The sequence below is a fragment of the Pristiophorus japonicus genome, chromosome 3 (assembly GCF_044704955.1).
Source record: "Pristiophorus japonicus isolate sPriJap1 chromosome 3, sPriJap1.hap1, whole genome shotgun sequence".
Taxonomy (NCBI): Eukaryota; Metazoa; Chordata; class Chondrichthyes; family Pristiophoridae; genus Pristiophorus; species Pristiophorus japonicus.
This window is the reverse complement of record NC_091979.1, coordinates 118,390,583-118,403,394: the sequence shown is the minus strand read 5'-3', so window position 1 is coordinate 118,403,394 and position 12,812 is coordinate 118,390,583. Positions and strand designations below refer to the sequence as shown.

The following is a 12,812-nucleotide window of genomic DNA, read 5'->3' as shown; positions in this document are numbered from 1 at the left end:
TTCAGCAGAGCTGTTTTAGAGCACTTTATAGGAGAGATGAATTCCATTTCCAGCATTGGTGGAAGGAAGGAAGCCAGAAGACAAATATAGTCCCTACTAACTAACAGTCATGTTGACTGCATCCATAAAAGTACTCAATCCAAACTATTCAGCTCTTCTCAGAAAGAAAAATGCAAAATGGAGAAGGGAAAACAGCAAATAGGGCACAGAAATTCAGGTCAGTTTTCTCACTCTATAGGCAGTATTTAGTACATGCAAAATACTTACCAGTCAGCAGTTGCATACAGTGTTTTAGAATTTGAAGGTGCAGTTTTGATTCTTCTGAGATGCCCCTGCAAAATCTCACCAGTGGCCAACTTTTAGGCATTGATATGAAATATCATAACTTGTAAGTGATATTATAGTAAAGAAAGCTAGAGTATGGCTGTAACAATTTGAACAGTTATTGGCTAGTCTTTTACTTTAAAGAGGAGAGAGGAAGGAAGAGGAGCAAGAGTCGTTTATCTTTTCCTGCCCGGGTCATAATTAATTCTGTAAAATAAGTTGGGGCACATCTCTATTTTCTAAACCATGGAAATAGAATTTTTAAGTCTCCCAAAGTGCACAATACTGTAATACTGCATTATAAAAGCAGAACTAGGTCAGTATTATGTCTTAGGCAGGCATCCAAAAAACTAACCAAATTGCCATGGCTTAATTTGCTGACACAGAATTTTTTTTAAATGCATTATTTAGTTGTAAACAGACTAAACTTATGTAGAAGCATATGGTACGCATGCTTCTTTAATTAAACACAAATACTCATTTAGCAGACTAATGATCACATATGTCTCAAAAAATTATCTTCCAAGTTGGGAACAATGATTATTGCATTCAGTTTTACAAATCTTTATGAACTACACAACTAGTGCGGTCATTCCTTCTCTACTTTCATGACAAAAGCCACTAACAATGATGTTGTGTGTCAGAATACCAGATCAAGTAAATCTAATTTCCAGTCTTAGATTCTGACATTAAATGATCCTATCTAACCATGCTTCAAATTTAGATTGTTCATTAAGAGACTTTTTGAATATTTCTTTCTTCAAACTGAGGGAAGGTGAGTTTGGACCAGGGACAACTTTGTAACAACTGCCAATACCACTCATGGATTGATTTATATAAAGTATTTCTTACTGCAAGGTGAGAGAATTGCTTTCCCCTCCCCACCTCCCCAAAACACTTTTGACAATCCAACATAACATGGCACTCAATCTAGTGGTATATGACAAAAGGGTCAGTTAGGGTGATTTCCCACACCAAAATAAGCTGTTACTCTACAAATTACAGTGACAAATACTGTCTTTATTGGGACCTGTAAGTTTGTAACATTTGAGTTTAAAGTATAGCAGCACACTGTGGTATACAACTGATGACATTTTTCAAAAACTTCTTTGAGATACAATAAAAAAATAAAACTATTGTACAGTCAATTTTAAGTTGGGACCTAAAATTGCATATTGTAGAGTAATAAAGAAAAAGTGCTTTTAGAAGCACTGAAATCATTTAAAGTACTTTTCCTGGAATTCAAAATTAATATTTAAAATACTGTATCTAATTTGTTAGCAGCATTTGATGCCATTATGGAAGATAATTTTCCAACTAAAAATGTTTATTTCATACAGAAACAATTCATTAAAAAATAAACAATAAGGAACATTTTTCCCAAGACCTGCAACAGTGAATCTGGAGAAAAAATTAATTCTCTTCACTCACTCCTGTTAGCAGAACACCAAGTCTGCAATTGACAGATCAGTCAGGTGCAGGGATAATGCCTCACAATTGCATCTTTCTAAGCATATCAACTGACACTGGTGGATGAAAGGTGATGGTGTGGTGACGAAGCCCATGAGCGGTCTTGTAGCTTTTTCCACAGCGGCACTTGAAAGGCTTCCGGACACGAGTTTGAGTACGATGGCCATTCTTGGCATGGTACTTGATTCCATTGACATTCTAACAGAAATACAGAATGGTTAGAATTATCTCAAAAAATGTGTTCAGATATTGCACTAAGTACATATTAACAGAATTTGCATAATTACCTATTTTTGAATTGGTAGATATTTCTATTTTTGTGTGTTTTCAGTATAAAACAAGTCCAGTACTTGCAGCTAATAAACTGTTGTTACACTAAATTAGAGATTACAGGTTAAATCTCTCTTATCCGGAATCCTTGGGACCTGGCCTGTTCCGGATAAGGGATTTTTCCGGACGAGGGGTGGTCACGTTAAATTGGATGGTACGGTACTGAGCAAGGGGATATTGGGGCTGGCTTGGGGCTGGGAGTGTGGCAGAGAGATTATGGGGGGGGGGGCGGTGTGACGGTGGATCGTAGGGTCAGGCCAGTGATTGCAGGAGTCGGCAGGAAGGACTTCAATTTGTTCATGTCAGAGTTCTGCGCATGCGTCACCCAGTGGCCGGGAATGGTTCCGGATGAGGTGTGGTTCCGGATAACGGAGTTTCTGGTAAGGGAGGTTTCAACCTGTATTAGCTCATAATACCAGTAAGTGGTTAAAAATGATACATTTACCTCTTCTGCACAATACAAATGTCAGCTGCTTTGAGTCTCGCTAGCATAGTTTGTGTTAAATTATATGGTCACCTTCATTTTAGATATCAGCATTTCAAACATCTGTCCAAGTAAAATTTAAATACATTGCCAAATATGGGAGTTGAGAAATTTTGATTAATTGTCGCATACCTTTATGAATCTAGCACAATAAAATGCTGAAGAAGTACTAAACCTTGTGATTAACCAACTCACAGTGCTACTAATTCACAAAGCATGATAAATAAAGTTCACAAAGGCAAATTGACTGAAAAGTATTTAGCTGATATAAAAGCTAATTAATACATTTTTAATATTGTTGTCATAACCTGTCTGAAACAGTCCACCTCACTGTGCACCTGTACCATCAAGGTTTCAAAACTGACATTTGTCATTCTTTGCCTCCCATTCCCAAAAATATCAATTTCTAAAACTTTATATCCTCTATCACTCCTCCCATCACACATTGGAGTGATCATTACCAGTCTCACAGCCAATTAGAAATTTAAAGCTGCAGGAAAAATGTTAGATGCACTTTATAGAAAAGGTAAATACACCAAAATGTGATCCTTTCACAATGGTTTTCAGGTTAAATGGCTTTGTCTTTTGATTTTCATTTGTATTTTTTTCATTAGATTTCCTTCTCACTCGCCCTTTTCCTCCCCAGATATGTTTTGTGTTTAATATATTTAACAAGCAGTAACCCTGTCAACTCTGCAACACAGGGTTCTAATAGATCTAACTGCAGTTGTGGGTGGGCTAAGCTCTGCCTCCAACTGCCATAAAATACTTGGAATTTTAAGCACCTCTTAACAATTATATTGTCCAGGAACCAGACGAAAGGATTAAATTTCTCTGCTGTCAAAAAGGTATTCCAATTAACAAATTAATGAAAAATTGTAGTGGTTTTGATTTCCATCCCCCGACAAAAGAATATGTTTATAAATGGACAGGAAACCAGTGAAATTTCCAGTCAGTTAGTGACCATCAAATTGACCAGAATTTTCTAGTCAGATAAAAATACATGATATCAAACGGTGGGGTGGTCCCAAATGTACAATAATGGACACAGATTGAACTTCAGACATTAGTTTTTTTTTATTGGGTTAACAGATTGCAAAAGGTTAATTGTTCCTTTGCCACGACTGGACGACAATACGTATAATAAGTGGTACCAAGTTGGAAATATGTGCAGCTGAAGTTTGTTGAAGGTTCTGTTACCCATCAGGTTTCAGTTACCTTTGGGTTTTAAGTAGGAGTAAAGTAATTGCTGAGCAGTGTTCGCTTGAGTTGATATAATTCACTGCAGATATTGTTCATCGCTACACAATCGAGTTCACAAACTACTCTGATCTGCAGTCCTGGCACTGCATAACTCAAGGGCTGCTGCATATTCCTACACAATATTAAAATATCACTGTTCCAAATAGTTATATCATGGCAGATATTTATCCACACTTCAAGCTAAATAAAATATGTATAAACACCCTTTCTGCAATGTAGTGCAATTTTTAGTAAGGGGATCAATGGCCCAGAATTTAGAGTCAGCAGCGAAGCAAAGGCGTTTGCTGCAGGTCCCGAAGTAAGCTTCACACAAGGATCTCGCCATCAGTGTGTTGAGAACTTCAGGTTTTCCAATCTTCAATTCAATTCAATGGAAGTTAGTGGGAATCTCCTTGTGTGAGTGATGTCAACCGACTGTCTAAGCAGCCAATCAAAACGCAGAATTCTCAGACAGTGAACAAGGAAGTGAGTAAGCTCTTGAAATTCTAACTTTAAAAAAATGCTAGAGCGCGCAAAACAAAGATTGGGGCTTCCACATGGAGAAAAGGAAAACCTGAAATAAAGATGGACAAACTTTTAAAAAAGTTTAAACATTTTTTTGAAATGTTTCTTAAAAATTTAAATTTTTATTAAAGTGCACAATTTTAACACTGCACAAAATTAAAATTAGTTTTCCAGGCCCTTAACATTTGGCAGCAGTCAATACACTGTCAAAAACCCAGTTATACCTAATCCCTTTGGGTCTAACTTTTAGTGGGAAATTTAACTGCATACTTACTACGGAAGAGCCAAAGTTTTCGTCAGTTTCCCTGATTTGGGTGATTACACAGATTGCCAGCTCTGTGGGAGCACACGCAGCCTGTTTCAGAGCTGACAATTACAGACCGCAATTTCAGGATTTCCGCATTGGCCTGCGCATATGTCAAACCCCAAAGTTGCGGTCAGTTTCAATGGCGGAATGGCGGTAAACACTGTCATGCTGTCAGTTTGCCGTCATCCGGACCTCAGCTGCGGGCCTGGAGCTGGAGCCGGTGGCCTAGTGCTGGGGTTGAAGCCTGGAGTCTGCAGCTGGAGCCGGGGCCTTGAATTGAAGCCTGAACCTGAACCTCAGCGGGTTGCATGTCCCCGGGCCGGGCCGGGGGCTGTAATTCCCGGGTGTGACAGACGAACGGACGGTGGGCCGTGGCCTCCCGCTCTTTCTCTCTTACTCACACACTTCCAGCAGCCCCACATTTGGTGGCTCACCAACTGAGGTTGAACAATGCAGCATATCCAACTCGCAAGGATAAATCCAGTCTACCAACGGATCCACCACAGACCCAATCCACATCCGGACCGGGGTCAAACAAGGCTGCTTCATCGCGTCAATCCTCTTCTGAATCTTCCTCGCTGCCCTACTCCACCTCACAGTTGACAAGCTCCCCACTTGAGTGGAACTAAACTACAGAACCAGTGGGAAGCTGTTCAAGCTTCACCGCCTCCAGGCCAGGTCCAAGACCACCCCAACCTCTGTCGTCAAGCTACAGTACGCGGACGATGCCTGTGTCTGCGTTCATTCAAAGGCTGAACTCCAGGATATAGTCAACGTATTTACTGAGGCGTACAAAAGCAAGGGCCTTACGCTAAACATCCGAAAAGGTCCTCAACCAGCCTGTCCTCGCTGCACAGCACTGCCCCCCAGTCATCAAGATCCACGGCATGGCCCTGGACAATGTGGACCATTTCCCATACCTCGGGAGCCCCTTATCAACAAAAGCAGACATTGATGGAGATTCAACACCGCCTCCAGTGCGCCAGTGCAGCCTTTGGCTGCCTGAGGAAAAGAGTGTTCGAAGACCAGGCCCTCAAATCTACCACCACGCTCATGGTCTATAGGGCTGTAGTAATACCCGCCCTCCTGTATGGCTCAGAGACATGGACCATGTACAGTAGTATAGTATTAGGCAGTCCCTCGTATCGAGGATGACTTGCTTCCACACCAAAAATGGATGAGTTCATAGGTGTTTCAATGACGGACCTGACATTCTCGGTCCCGAACTACATATTGAAGGTTGAAGATGCCGGTGCGTGGATTCTTTTAATGTGGGGTGGCCGTTGCACACCAGCCACCACACGGATCCAGTGGCAAAGGTTAATCAAGAGGACTGGAGACCAAGCTCTGCTGCACGGACCTAGTGTACACACATGCTCCTACTATCCATAGATCGCAGTGTGGGCTGGCCCGTGCTGCCCCTAGGACCTCGCCTCTCCTGTGCCCCGAACCCTCGTCTCTCCTGGGCCCTGATCATGACGCTCCTGGGCCCCGATCTCTTATCGATCCTCCGCCCCGATCAAAAATGGAGCAGTCAAAAACAGGACATCAATTAGTCTCCTCTTATCTTGGAGATATCAAATATCGACACACTGTTATTTGAAATATCAAAATATTAACCATTCAACTAGGCTGGAGTTTATCAGCAGAAACAAATGGCAACTAACAGAATGAACACAGTTCATTAGGATGTGAATAACAGCAGCAATAACAGCTGAATCCAAACCCTGCAGACACCTCAAGTCACTGGAGAAATACTATCAACGATGCCTTCCCAAGATCCGACAAATCCTCTGGCAGGACAGATGCACCAACATTCGCGTCCTCGACCAGGCCAACATCCCCAGCATTGAAGCACTGACCACACTTGATCAACTCCGCTGGGCAGGCCACATTGTCCGCATGCCAGACACGAGACTCCCAAAGCAAGCGCTCTACTCGGAACTCCTTCATGGCAAACGAGCCAAAGGTGGACAGAGGAAATGTTAAAGGGACACCCTCAAAGCCTCCCATGCAGAAAACAAGCGCAGGCAGCGGAAGGAACGTGCGGCAAACCTGTCCCACCCTCCCTTACCCTCAACCACTGTTTGTCTCACCTGTGGCAGAGACTGTGGCTCTCGTATTGGACTGTTCAGCCACCTAAGGACTCATTCTAACAGGGAAGCAAGTCTTCCTCGATTCCGAGGGACTGCCCATGACGATGATGATCCAGACCTCAAAAGATATATTTCCAAGTCAGGATGATGTGTGACTTGGAGGGGAACTTGGAGGTGATGATATTCCCATGTGCGTGCTGCCCTTGTCCTTCTAAGTGGTAGAGGTCATGAGTTTGGGAGGTGTTGTCGAAGAAGCCTCGTAAAATTGTTGCAGTGCATCTTGTAGATGGTGCACACTGCAACCACAGTGTGCCGTTGGTGGAGGGAGTGAATGTTTAGGGTGGTGGATGTGGTGCCAATCCAGCGGGTTAATTTGTTCTGGATGGTATCGAGCTTCTGGAGTATTGTTGGAGCTGCACTCATCCAGGCAAGTGCAAAGTATTCCATCACGCTCCTGACTTGTGCCTTGTAGATGTTGGAAAGGATCTGGGAAGTCAGGAAGTGAGACACTCATCACAGAATACCCAGCCTCTGACCTGCTCTTGTAGCCACAGTATTTATGTGGCTGATCCAGTTAAATTTCTGGTCAATGGTGACTCCAGGATTCGGCAATGGTAATGCCGTTGAATGTCAAGGGGCGCTGGTTAGACTCCCTCATGTTGAAGATAGTCATTGCCTGGCACTAGTGTGGCACGAATGTTACTTGGCACTTATCAGCCCAAGCCTGAATGTCATCCAGGTCTTGCTACATGCAGGCATGGATTGCTTCAATTCCAGGCCAATGTCTTTAGCAAAGCGAGGAGAGAAAAGGGAAAACACAAAGCACACTAATTGCGTTGACAGAATATGTATGCAAGTAAGATTTGCAATCTTTTGTAAGAGATGTGTCTCTTACTAAAATAACTTGGCTGTTGTCAAAGTGTAATCATTTGATTAAAAGAGAACATTGATGCATTCCAGTCTTCCTGAATTAAAAGCTCAATGGGGAAATTAGTTTTCCATATTAAGTACAAGTTGCTGTTACAATGGGTCATGTTTTAGAAACCAATTCAAACAAATCCAGATCAGCAGCAAATCTTGTATATGAATGGCATTCCTGAAGTAAAAGTTATTGTACTAATATAGGTACTTGGACTTTTTCACAATGCCAGAAATATTTTCAACTTGTTGATTATAAAACCAAAATTCAGACTAATATTAGCAGCACTAATCAAAAGGAAGTGTGCAACTATGATATTTAGTAATAGCTACCATCATTGAAGGTCAGCCAACAGCAACAATAAAACAAAGAGGAAAACAAACTGTGAAGCTGTGATCCAAGGAGCAGGTTAATAACATGGAAATTAGTGTTAAATGGGATCTCCCTCAAATGTTTATACTGATAAAGTAGTAACAAATAAAGACAGACTTGTCTAAATATCTAATTTAGTTCAGACATAAATCCGAATTGAAATGGGGAAAGCTAGCTTTTTGAAATATTGCAGTTTAGAAGTAATCAATTTCCAACACATTTACATGTTTTTACAATTCAGTATGTTTTACTCCAGTTTACCAAAGTCAAACTCAAGTTTAATGCAAAATTCTGCTAAATTAGTTAAGCCTAGCTCCATACCACTACTTCCTTCTCAGTCACATAATAGCAGATCAAAAAGAGCAAGTTTGCCTTGTATTATCCCCTGCAGAGGATCTGGTTTAGGCTTCCGTCTAAACCATTACCCTTTATTTGTTGTTCCCTCCATCGTACCAGGCATTCCAAAGACTATTAATCTGCCGAGTCTGCCTGCTCTTTCAATAATGATGTTTGAGCAATTCAGCTGGACGGCTCTCGTGCATCAGACATGGAGCCAGAAAGATTTCAGAATAACATAGAATAGCTTTGTTATACTGGTAATTAAGACAGGACTGACATTCAAACAGGACCTGGACAGGATGTGGCAAATTACTGTATTCTTTGTGTGAAAAGCTGTTCCCACTATGGTTTGTCTGGCCTCCAGGGAACTCATCATCTTCACTAACAGTCAGAATGGGATTTTGTACCCTCTATTCACTCTCCAAAACCTCATTCTAATACACATTTATGATTCATAGTAACACCGTGAGCAAAAGCTTGTTAATTTGTAAACTTGTGAAAAATGAAATCTCTGATCTTGGTTTCTATTATGCATTGCGAAACAGTGTAAATAGAAAGGCGTCACCTTTTGTCTGTGCATTTTTATTGACGTCTCCAATTTGCTGGACACAATACATACCTTGTACCTCTTTTTACAGCCAGGTACAGGGCAAGCAAATGGCTTCTCATCATCTCCATTCAAGCACATTGAGCTTAGAATAGTCTCAGAGCTAATAGCACTTTCTGTTGTCCATGATTCGTCACTGTCGGAATCTTCACATTCAATTTCTTCTTCATCTAATTCACTGCCTAAAGATTCAGGGGAAAAAAAGTAAACGCATGGAAAAGGTTAACATTTTTTTTAAAAAAAGGATCCATATTTAGGTGAATTGCATTAAACCAAGATTCTTGTCCACTTCATCTCACCTTTGAAACCATTATAAATAAATGGCATTCACAATAACTCTCAATATACCCATAGCAAACACACTTGTGTTTTGAACTGCCAAAGGCATCCTGGGTAATTAGCCATTACAGTTCTGTCACAGAGGGTTCCACAGTCAATACAGAGATAATTTCGGCAATGGTGAATGACAGTGCTGTCCAGGCTTTTGGGATGATCAAGGACACATCCAGCTGTACCAGACATCTGTCAGGGCCATGAATCATTTCAACTAGCAGCACACAAACCAAACGACTGAAGCAAGAATAAACATTCAACAAGCACCACACACAGAGGAAAGAGAAATCTACAATAATGTGCAAGAAAAAGAGGGAAGTGAAAAAAGGAAACGAGCAGGTGTAAAAGAACAAATGAGAAACAACCATTTTAATTTTAAACTGAAAAACAGAAACTGTGTTACAAAAAGTTAGCAAGGAGCATAAAAATTCAAGGGGCACAAAAAGGTACACTGCTCCTTCATTCAGAAAACCTCAATCTACTGAAATTTTGTACGATAGTAATAATCAAGTTATCTGTAAATAGAGAATTCTATAGCATTCTACCTTGTGTTTCACTACCTGATAAATTAGATCCTCAGCAACAACCTGCAAACAAAAACCACCCTTGAAAGCCTTGCTTTATGCAGAGGGGTGCATTGCAAACATTGGGCTCAATTTTCCCTGGTCATTTGTGCCGTTTTTTGGGGCATATTTATTTTTTTTCCAAGTTTCCCGCTGCGATCTGCGTCGGCGTAACTGATTTAGTTACAATTTTTCAATTGTTCGCAGTTGGCCAACATTTTTTCCTCTTGGGTCGGAGCATCTGGCCAATCCTGAAATACTTTCTAGGCACTTAAGAAAACCAGCGCACATTCACAAGTCGGTGCTGAAAGACACCATTGTTTTAAAATCGAAGATTTTGGAGGGAGTCAAGAACACTGTCAAAATCAATAATAAAGTTCAACTTTTTTTTAACCTGGCAATGTAGATGTATAAATTTGTTGGATTTCAGAAGTTCTCTCATTTTTTTTTTACTCCCTCACATGCCATCACCGAATGTCTTGAAGCAGGGCTGGAGGGTCGTAGCTTTGGCCAGCAGAATCGGCCCCGCACCCGGACACAGCGGCTCAGGGCTTGGCTACAAAACAAGCCGTGGTTGCGGGGGGAGGAGGAGGAGGAGGAGGAGGAGGAGGAGGAGGAGGAAGAGGAGGAGAGAGAGAGAGCAATGTGCCGATCGGAAGGCTTGGAGCCCGGGGAGCAAGGTGCCTTCTGCACTGAAAACTGCAACGTGTGGGGCGGGGGGAGGGAAGAGAGAGAGAAGGGGAGAAGTCACAAGACTCCAATTAGGTAAAGGGGGGGGGGGGGGGGGGGGAGAGAGAAGTCACAAAATTCCAATTAGTTTTGGGGGGGGAGGGGAAGAGAGGAGGTCACAAGACCTTTGGGTGTGGTCCATCCATACAGACCTAGGGAAGAGAGAGAACTTCGAACCTGTCCTGCCTACCTGCTTTCCTGCCATTTTGAGCTTCTTTCAAAGGTTAAAGTATGGGGGCAATACTTACAATGCCATACCTTGTGCGAGCCTTCTGCATCATGGTCATCATCATAGGCGGTCTCTGGAAGTGAGGATGACTTGTTTCCACACCAAAAAGGAATGAGTTTGCAGGTGTTTCAATGAAGGACCTAATATTCCAGGTCCCGAACTACATGCTGAAGGGTGGAAGATGCCTGTGCATGGATTTTGTTAACGTGTGGTGGCCGTTGCACATCAGCCACCACACGGGCTTGACAGAGCTAGGTCTTGGTCCTGTGGCAAGAATTAGCCAAGACAACTGGAGATCAGCTCTGAAGCACAGACCTAGTGCGCACACATATCGCAGTGTGGGCTGGCCCATGCTGCCGCTGGGCCCTCGCCTCTTCTGGGCCCCAAACGCACGCTTCTCCTAGGCCTGATCACATTGCACCACGATCACTCGGCGCTCCTGCACCCAAACCTCACCGCTCCTGCTGTAACTGCCCATACTCCAATCACCGACTTGGTGACATCCAATCCAGTCGCCCTCTTCACAGCCGTCGCTCTCCAGCACACGCTGCACTTTGAAGTGGTATGCTCCTTTGAAGGCCCCGACTTGCTGATGATCCTTGCGGGTTGGGGCTACTGCGCCAAATGACGGCATCCAGAGGCTTCAAAGGTAAGGTGTCATCATCCCTCAGCCAAGTTTCCGTCAGGGCCATGATGTCGATGCAATCATCAATGATATGCTCATGGATGGCAAGGGCCTTGTTGAACGGACATTCTGCAAAGGGATTCAGAGAGGATCCGTGATGGCTGATCCACTGCCAGCATCCACAGGGTCAGCGAGTAGAGGGATGAGTTTGACGGGGAGGAGATTGGCAAGGCTAGCCCCCCTGGACAAGCTGGGTGGGAAGGTCGGTGAGACAGTAGGATAGAACAGTTGGGGTTACTGCTCATGAGGAGACAGCGACGAGTGCCATGGTGGGCCCTTCGATGCCAAGAGAGGCACAGAGGGAAGCTACAGGCTTGTCTAAAAGGGAGTCGAGCCTGGGACGGTGGCAGGAGAGTAGGAAGGTTGAAGAGTAATGAAGGGTTGGGGTCGGGTTTTGGGAGGACAGAGTATCCGAGAGAGGAGAGATGAAAGACGGCATGACGAGGGAGGGATAGAGAGAAAAGAAAAAGTGGGAGAAAGAAGTGGAAATAGAAGTGAATGGCTCAGGTCCGAAGCGGCAGCCAAAATGGCAGCAAATAGACACGGCAAAACTCAATTTACATAGTAAATAGGGAATACTACAATAGGAATCCTACCTGCTGAGACACCAGCGAGTTCGCACTGGGGAGAGGCACCATGGTGCTACGTAGGAGACAACTAATTTGATTTCATCGCATCAGGAACATCAGAGCCCGTAGGGTGCTGGGCAGCAGGCCTTACCCACCTCGGGTATATCGAGACAGGCATCCGTACCTCCACCTGAGTGATGCAGACTGTGTCAGAAGGCTGCGTTTCCGCAAAGAAGTTGTAACTGAGATCTGTGAGTTGGTCAAAGCAGACCTGCAACCTCGAAGCATCAGGAGGACTGCTTTGTCATTTGAAGTGAAGGTTACAGCTGCACTTTCATTCTATGCCTCCCTTTCATTCTATGCCTCCAAATCGTTTCAAGCTACAACTGGGGATGTGTGCGCCATCTCGCAACCTGCAACACGTGTCTGCATTCATCAGATCACAGCTGCACTGTACGCGCATAGGAATGACTTCATAAAGTTCCCCATGACCACCCAAGCAATCCATGACAGGACTGTGGGCTTCTACAGGATTTCTGGCTTCCCAAAGATACAGGGCTGCATTGATTGTACCCACATCGCCTTGCGAGCACCTTTGGAGGATTCGGAGATGTACAGGAACAGAAAAGGCTTCCACTCCATTAATGTGCAGCTCGTGTGTGACGACATGCATCATATCATGTCAGTCG

General features: G+C 43.3%; 1 protein-coding gene across 2 annotated transcripts in view; it reads right to left on the bottom strand.

Annotated features, from left to right (window-relative positions):
- Positions 1 to 1,490: 1,490 nt before the first annotated feature.
- LOC139259858 (juxtaposed with another zinc finger protein 1-like) overlaps positions 1,491 to 12,812 on the bottom strand; it is a 175,787-nt gene continuing 164,465 nt past the window's right edge. The window contains exons 4-5 of one of the 2 annotated variants that reach the window (XM_070875751.1): positions 9,028 to 9,197; positions 1,491 to 1,992 (exon numbers count right to left, since the gene is read on the bottom strand). In XM_070875751.1, the coding sequence (XP_070731852.1) occupies positions 1,816 to 1,992; positions 9,028 to 9,197 (347 nt within the window). In that variant the 3' untranslated portion in view covers positions 1,491 to 1,815. The remainder of the gene's footprint in view (positions 1,993 to 9,027; positions 9,198 to 12,812) is intronic. The other variant, XM_070875750.1, reaches the window with a different exon arrangement.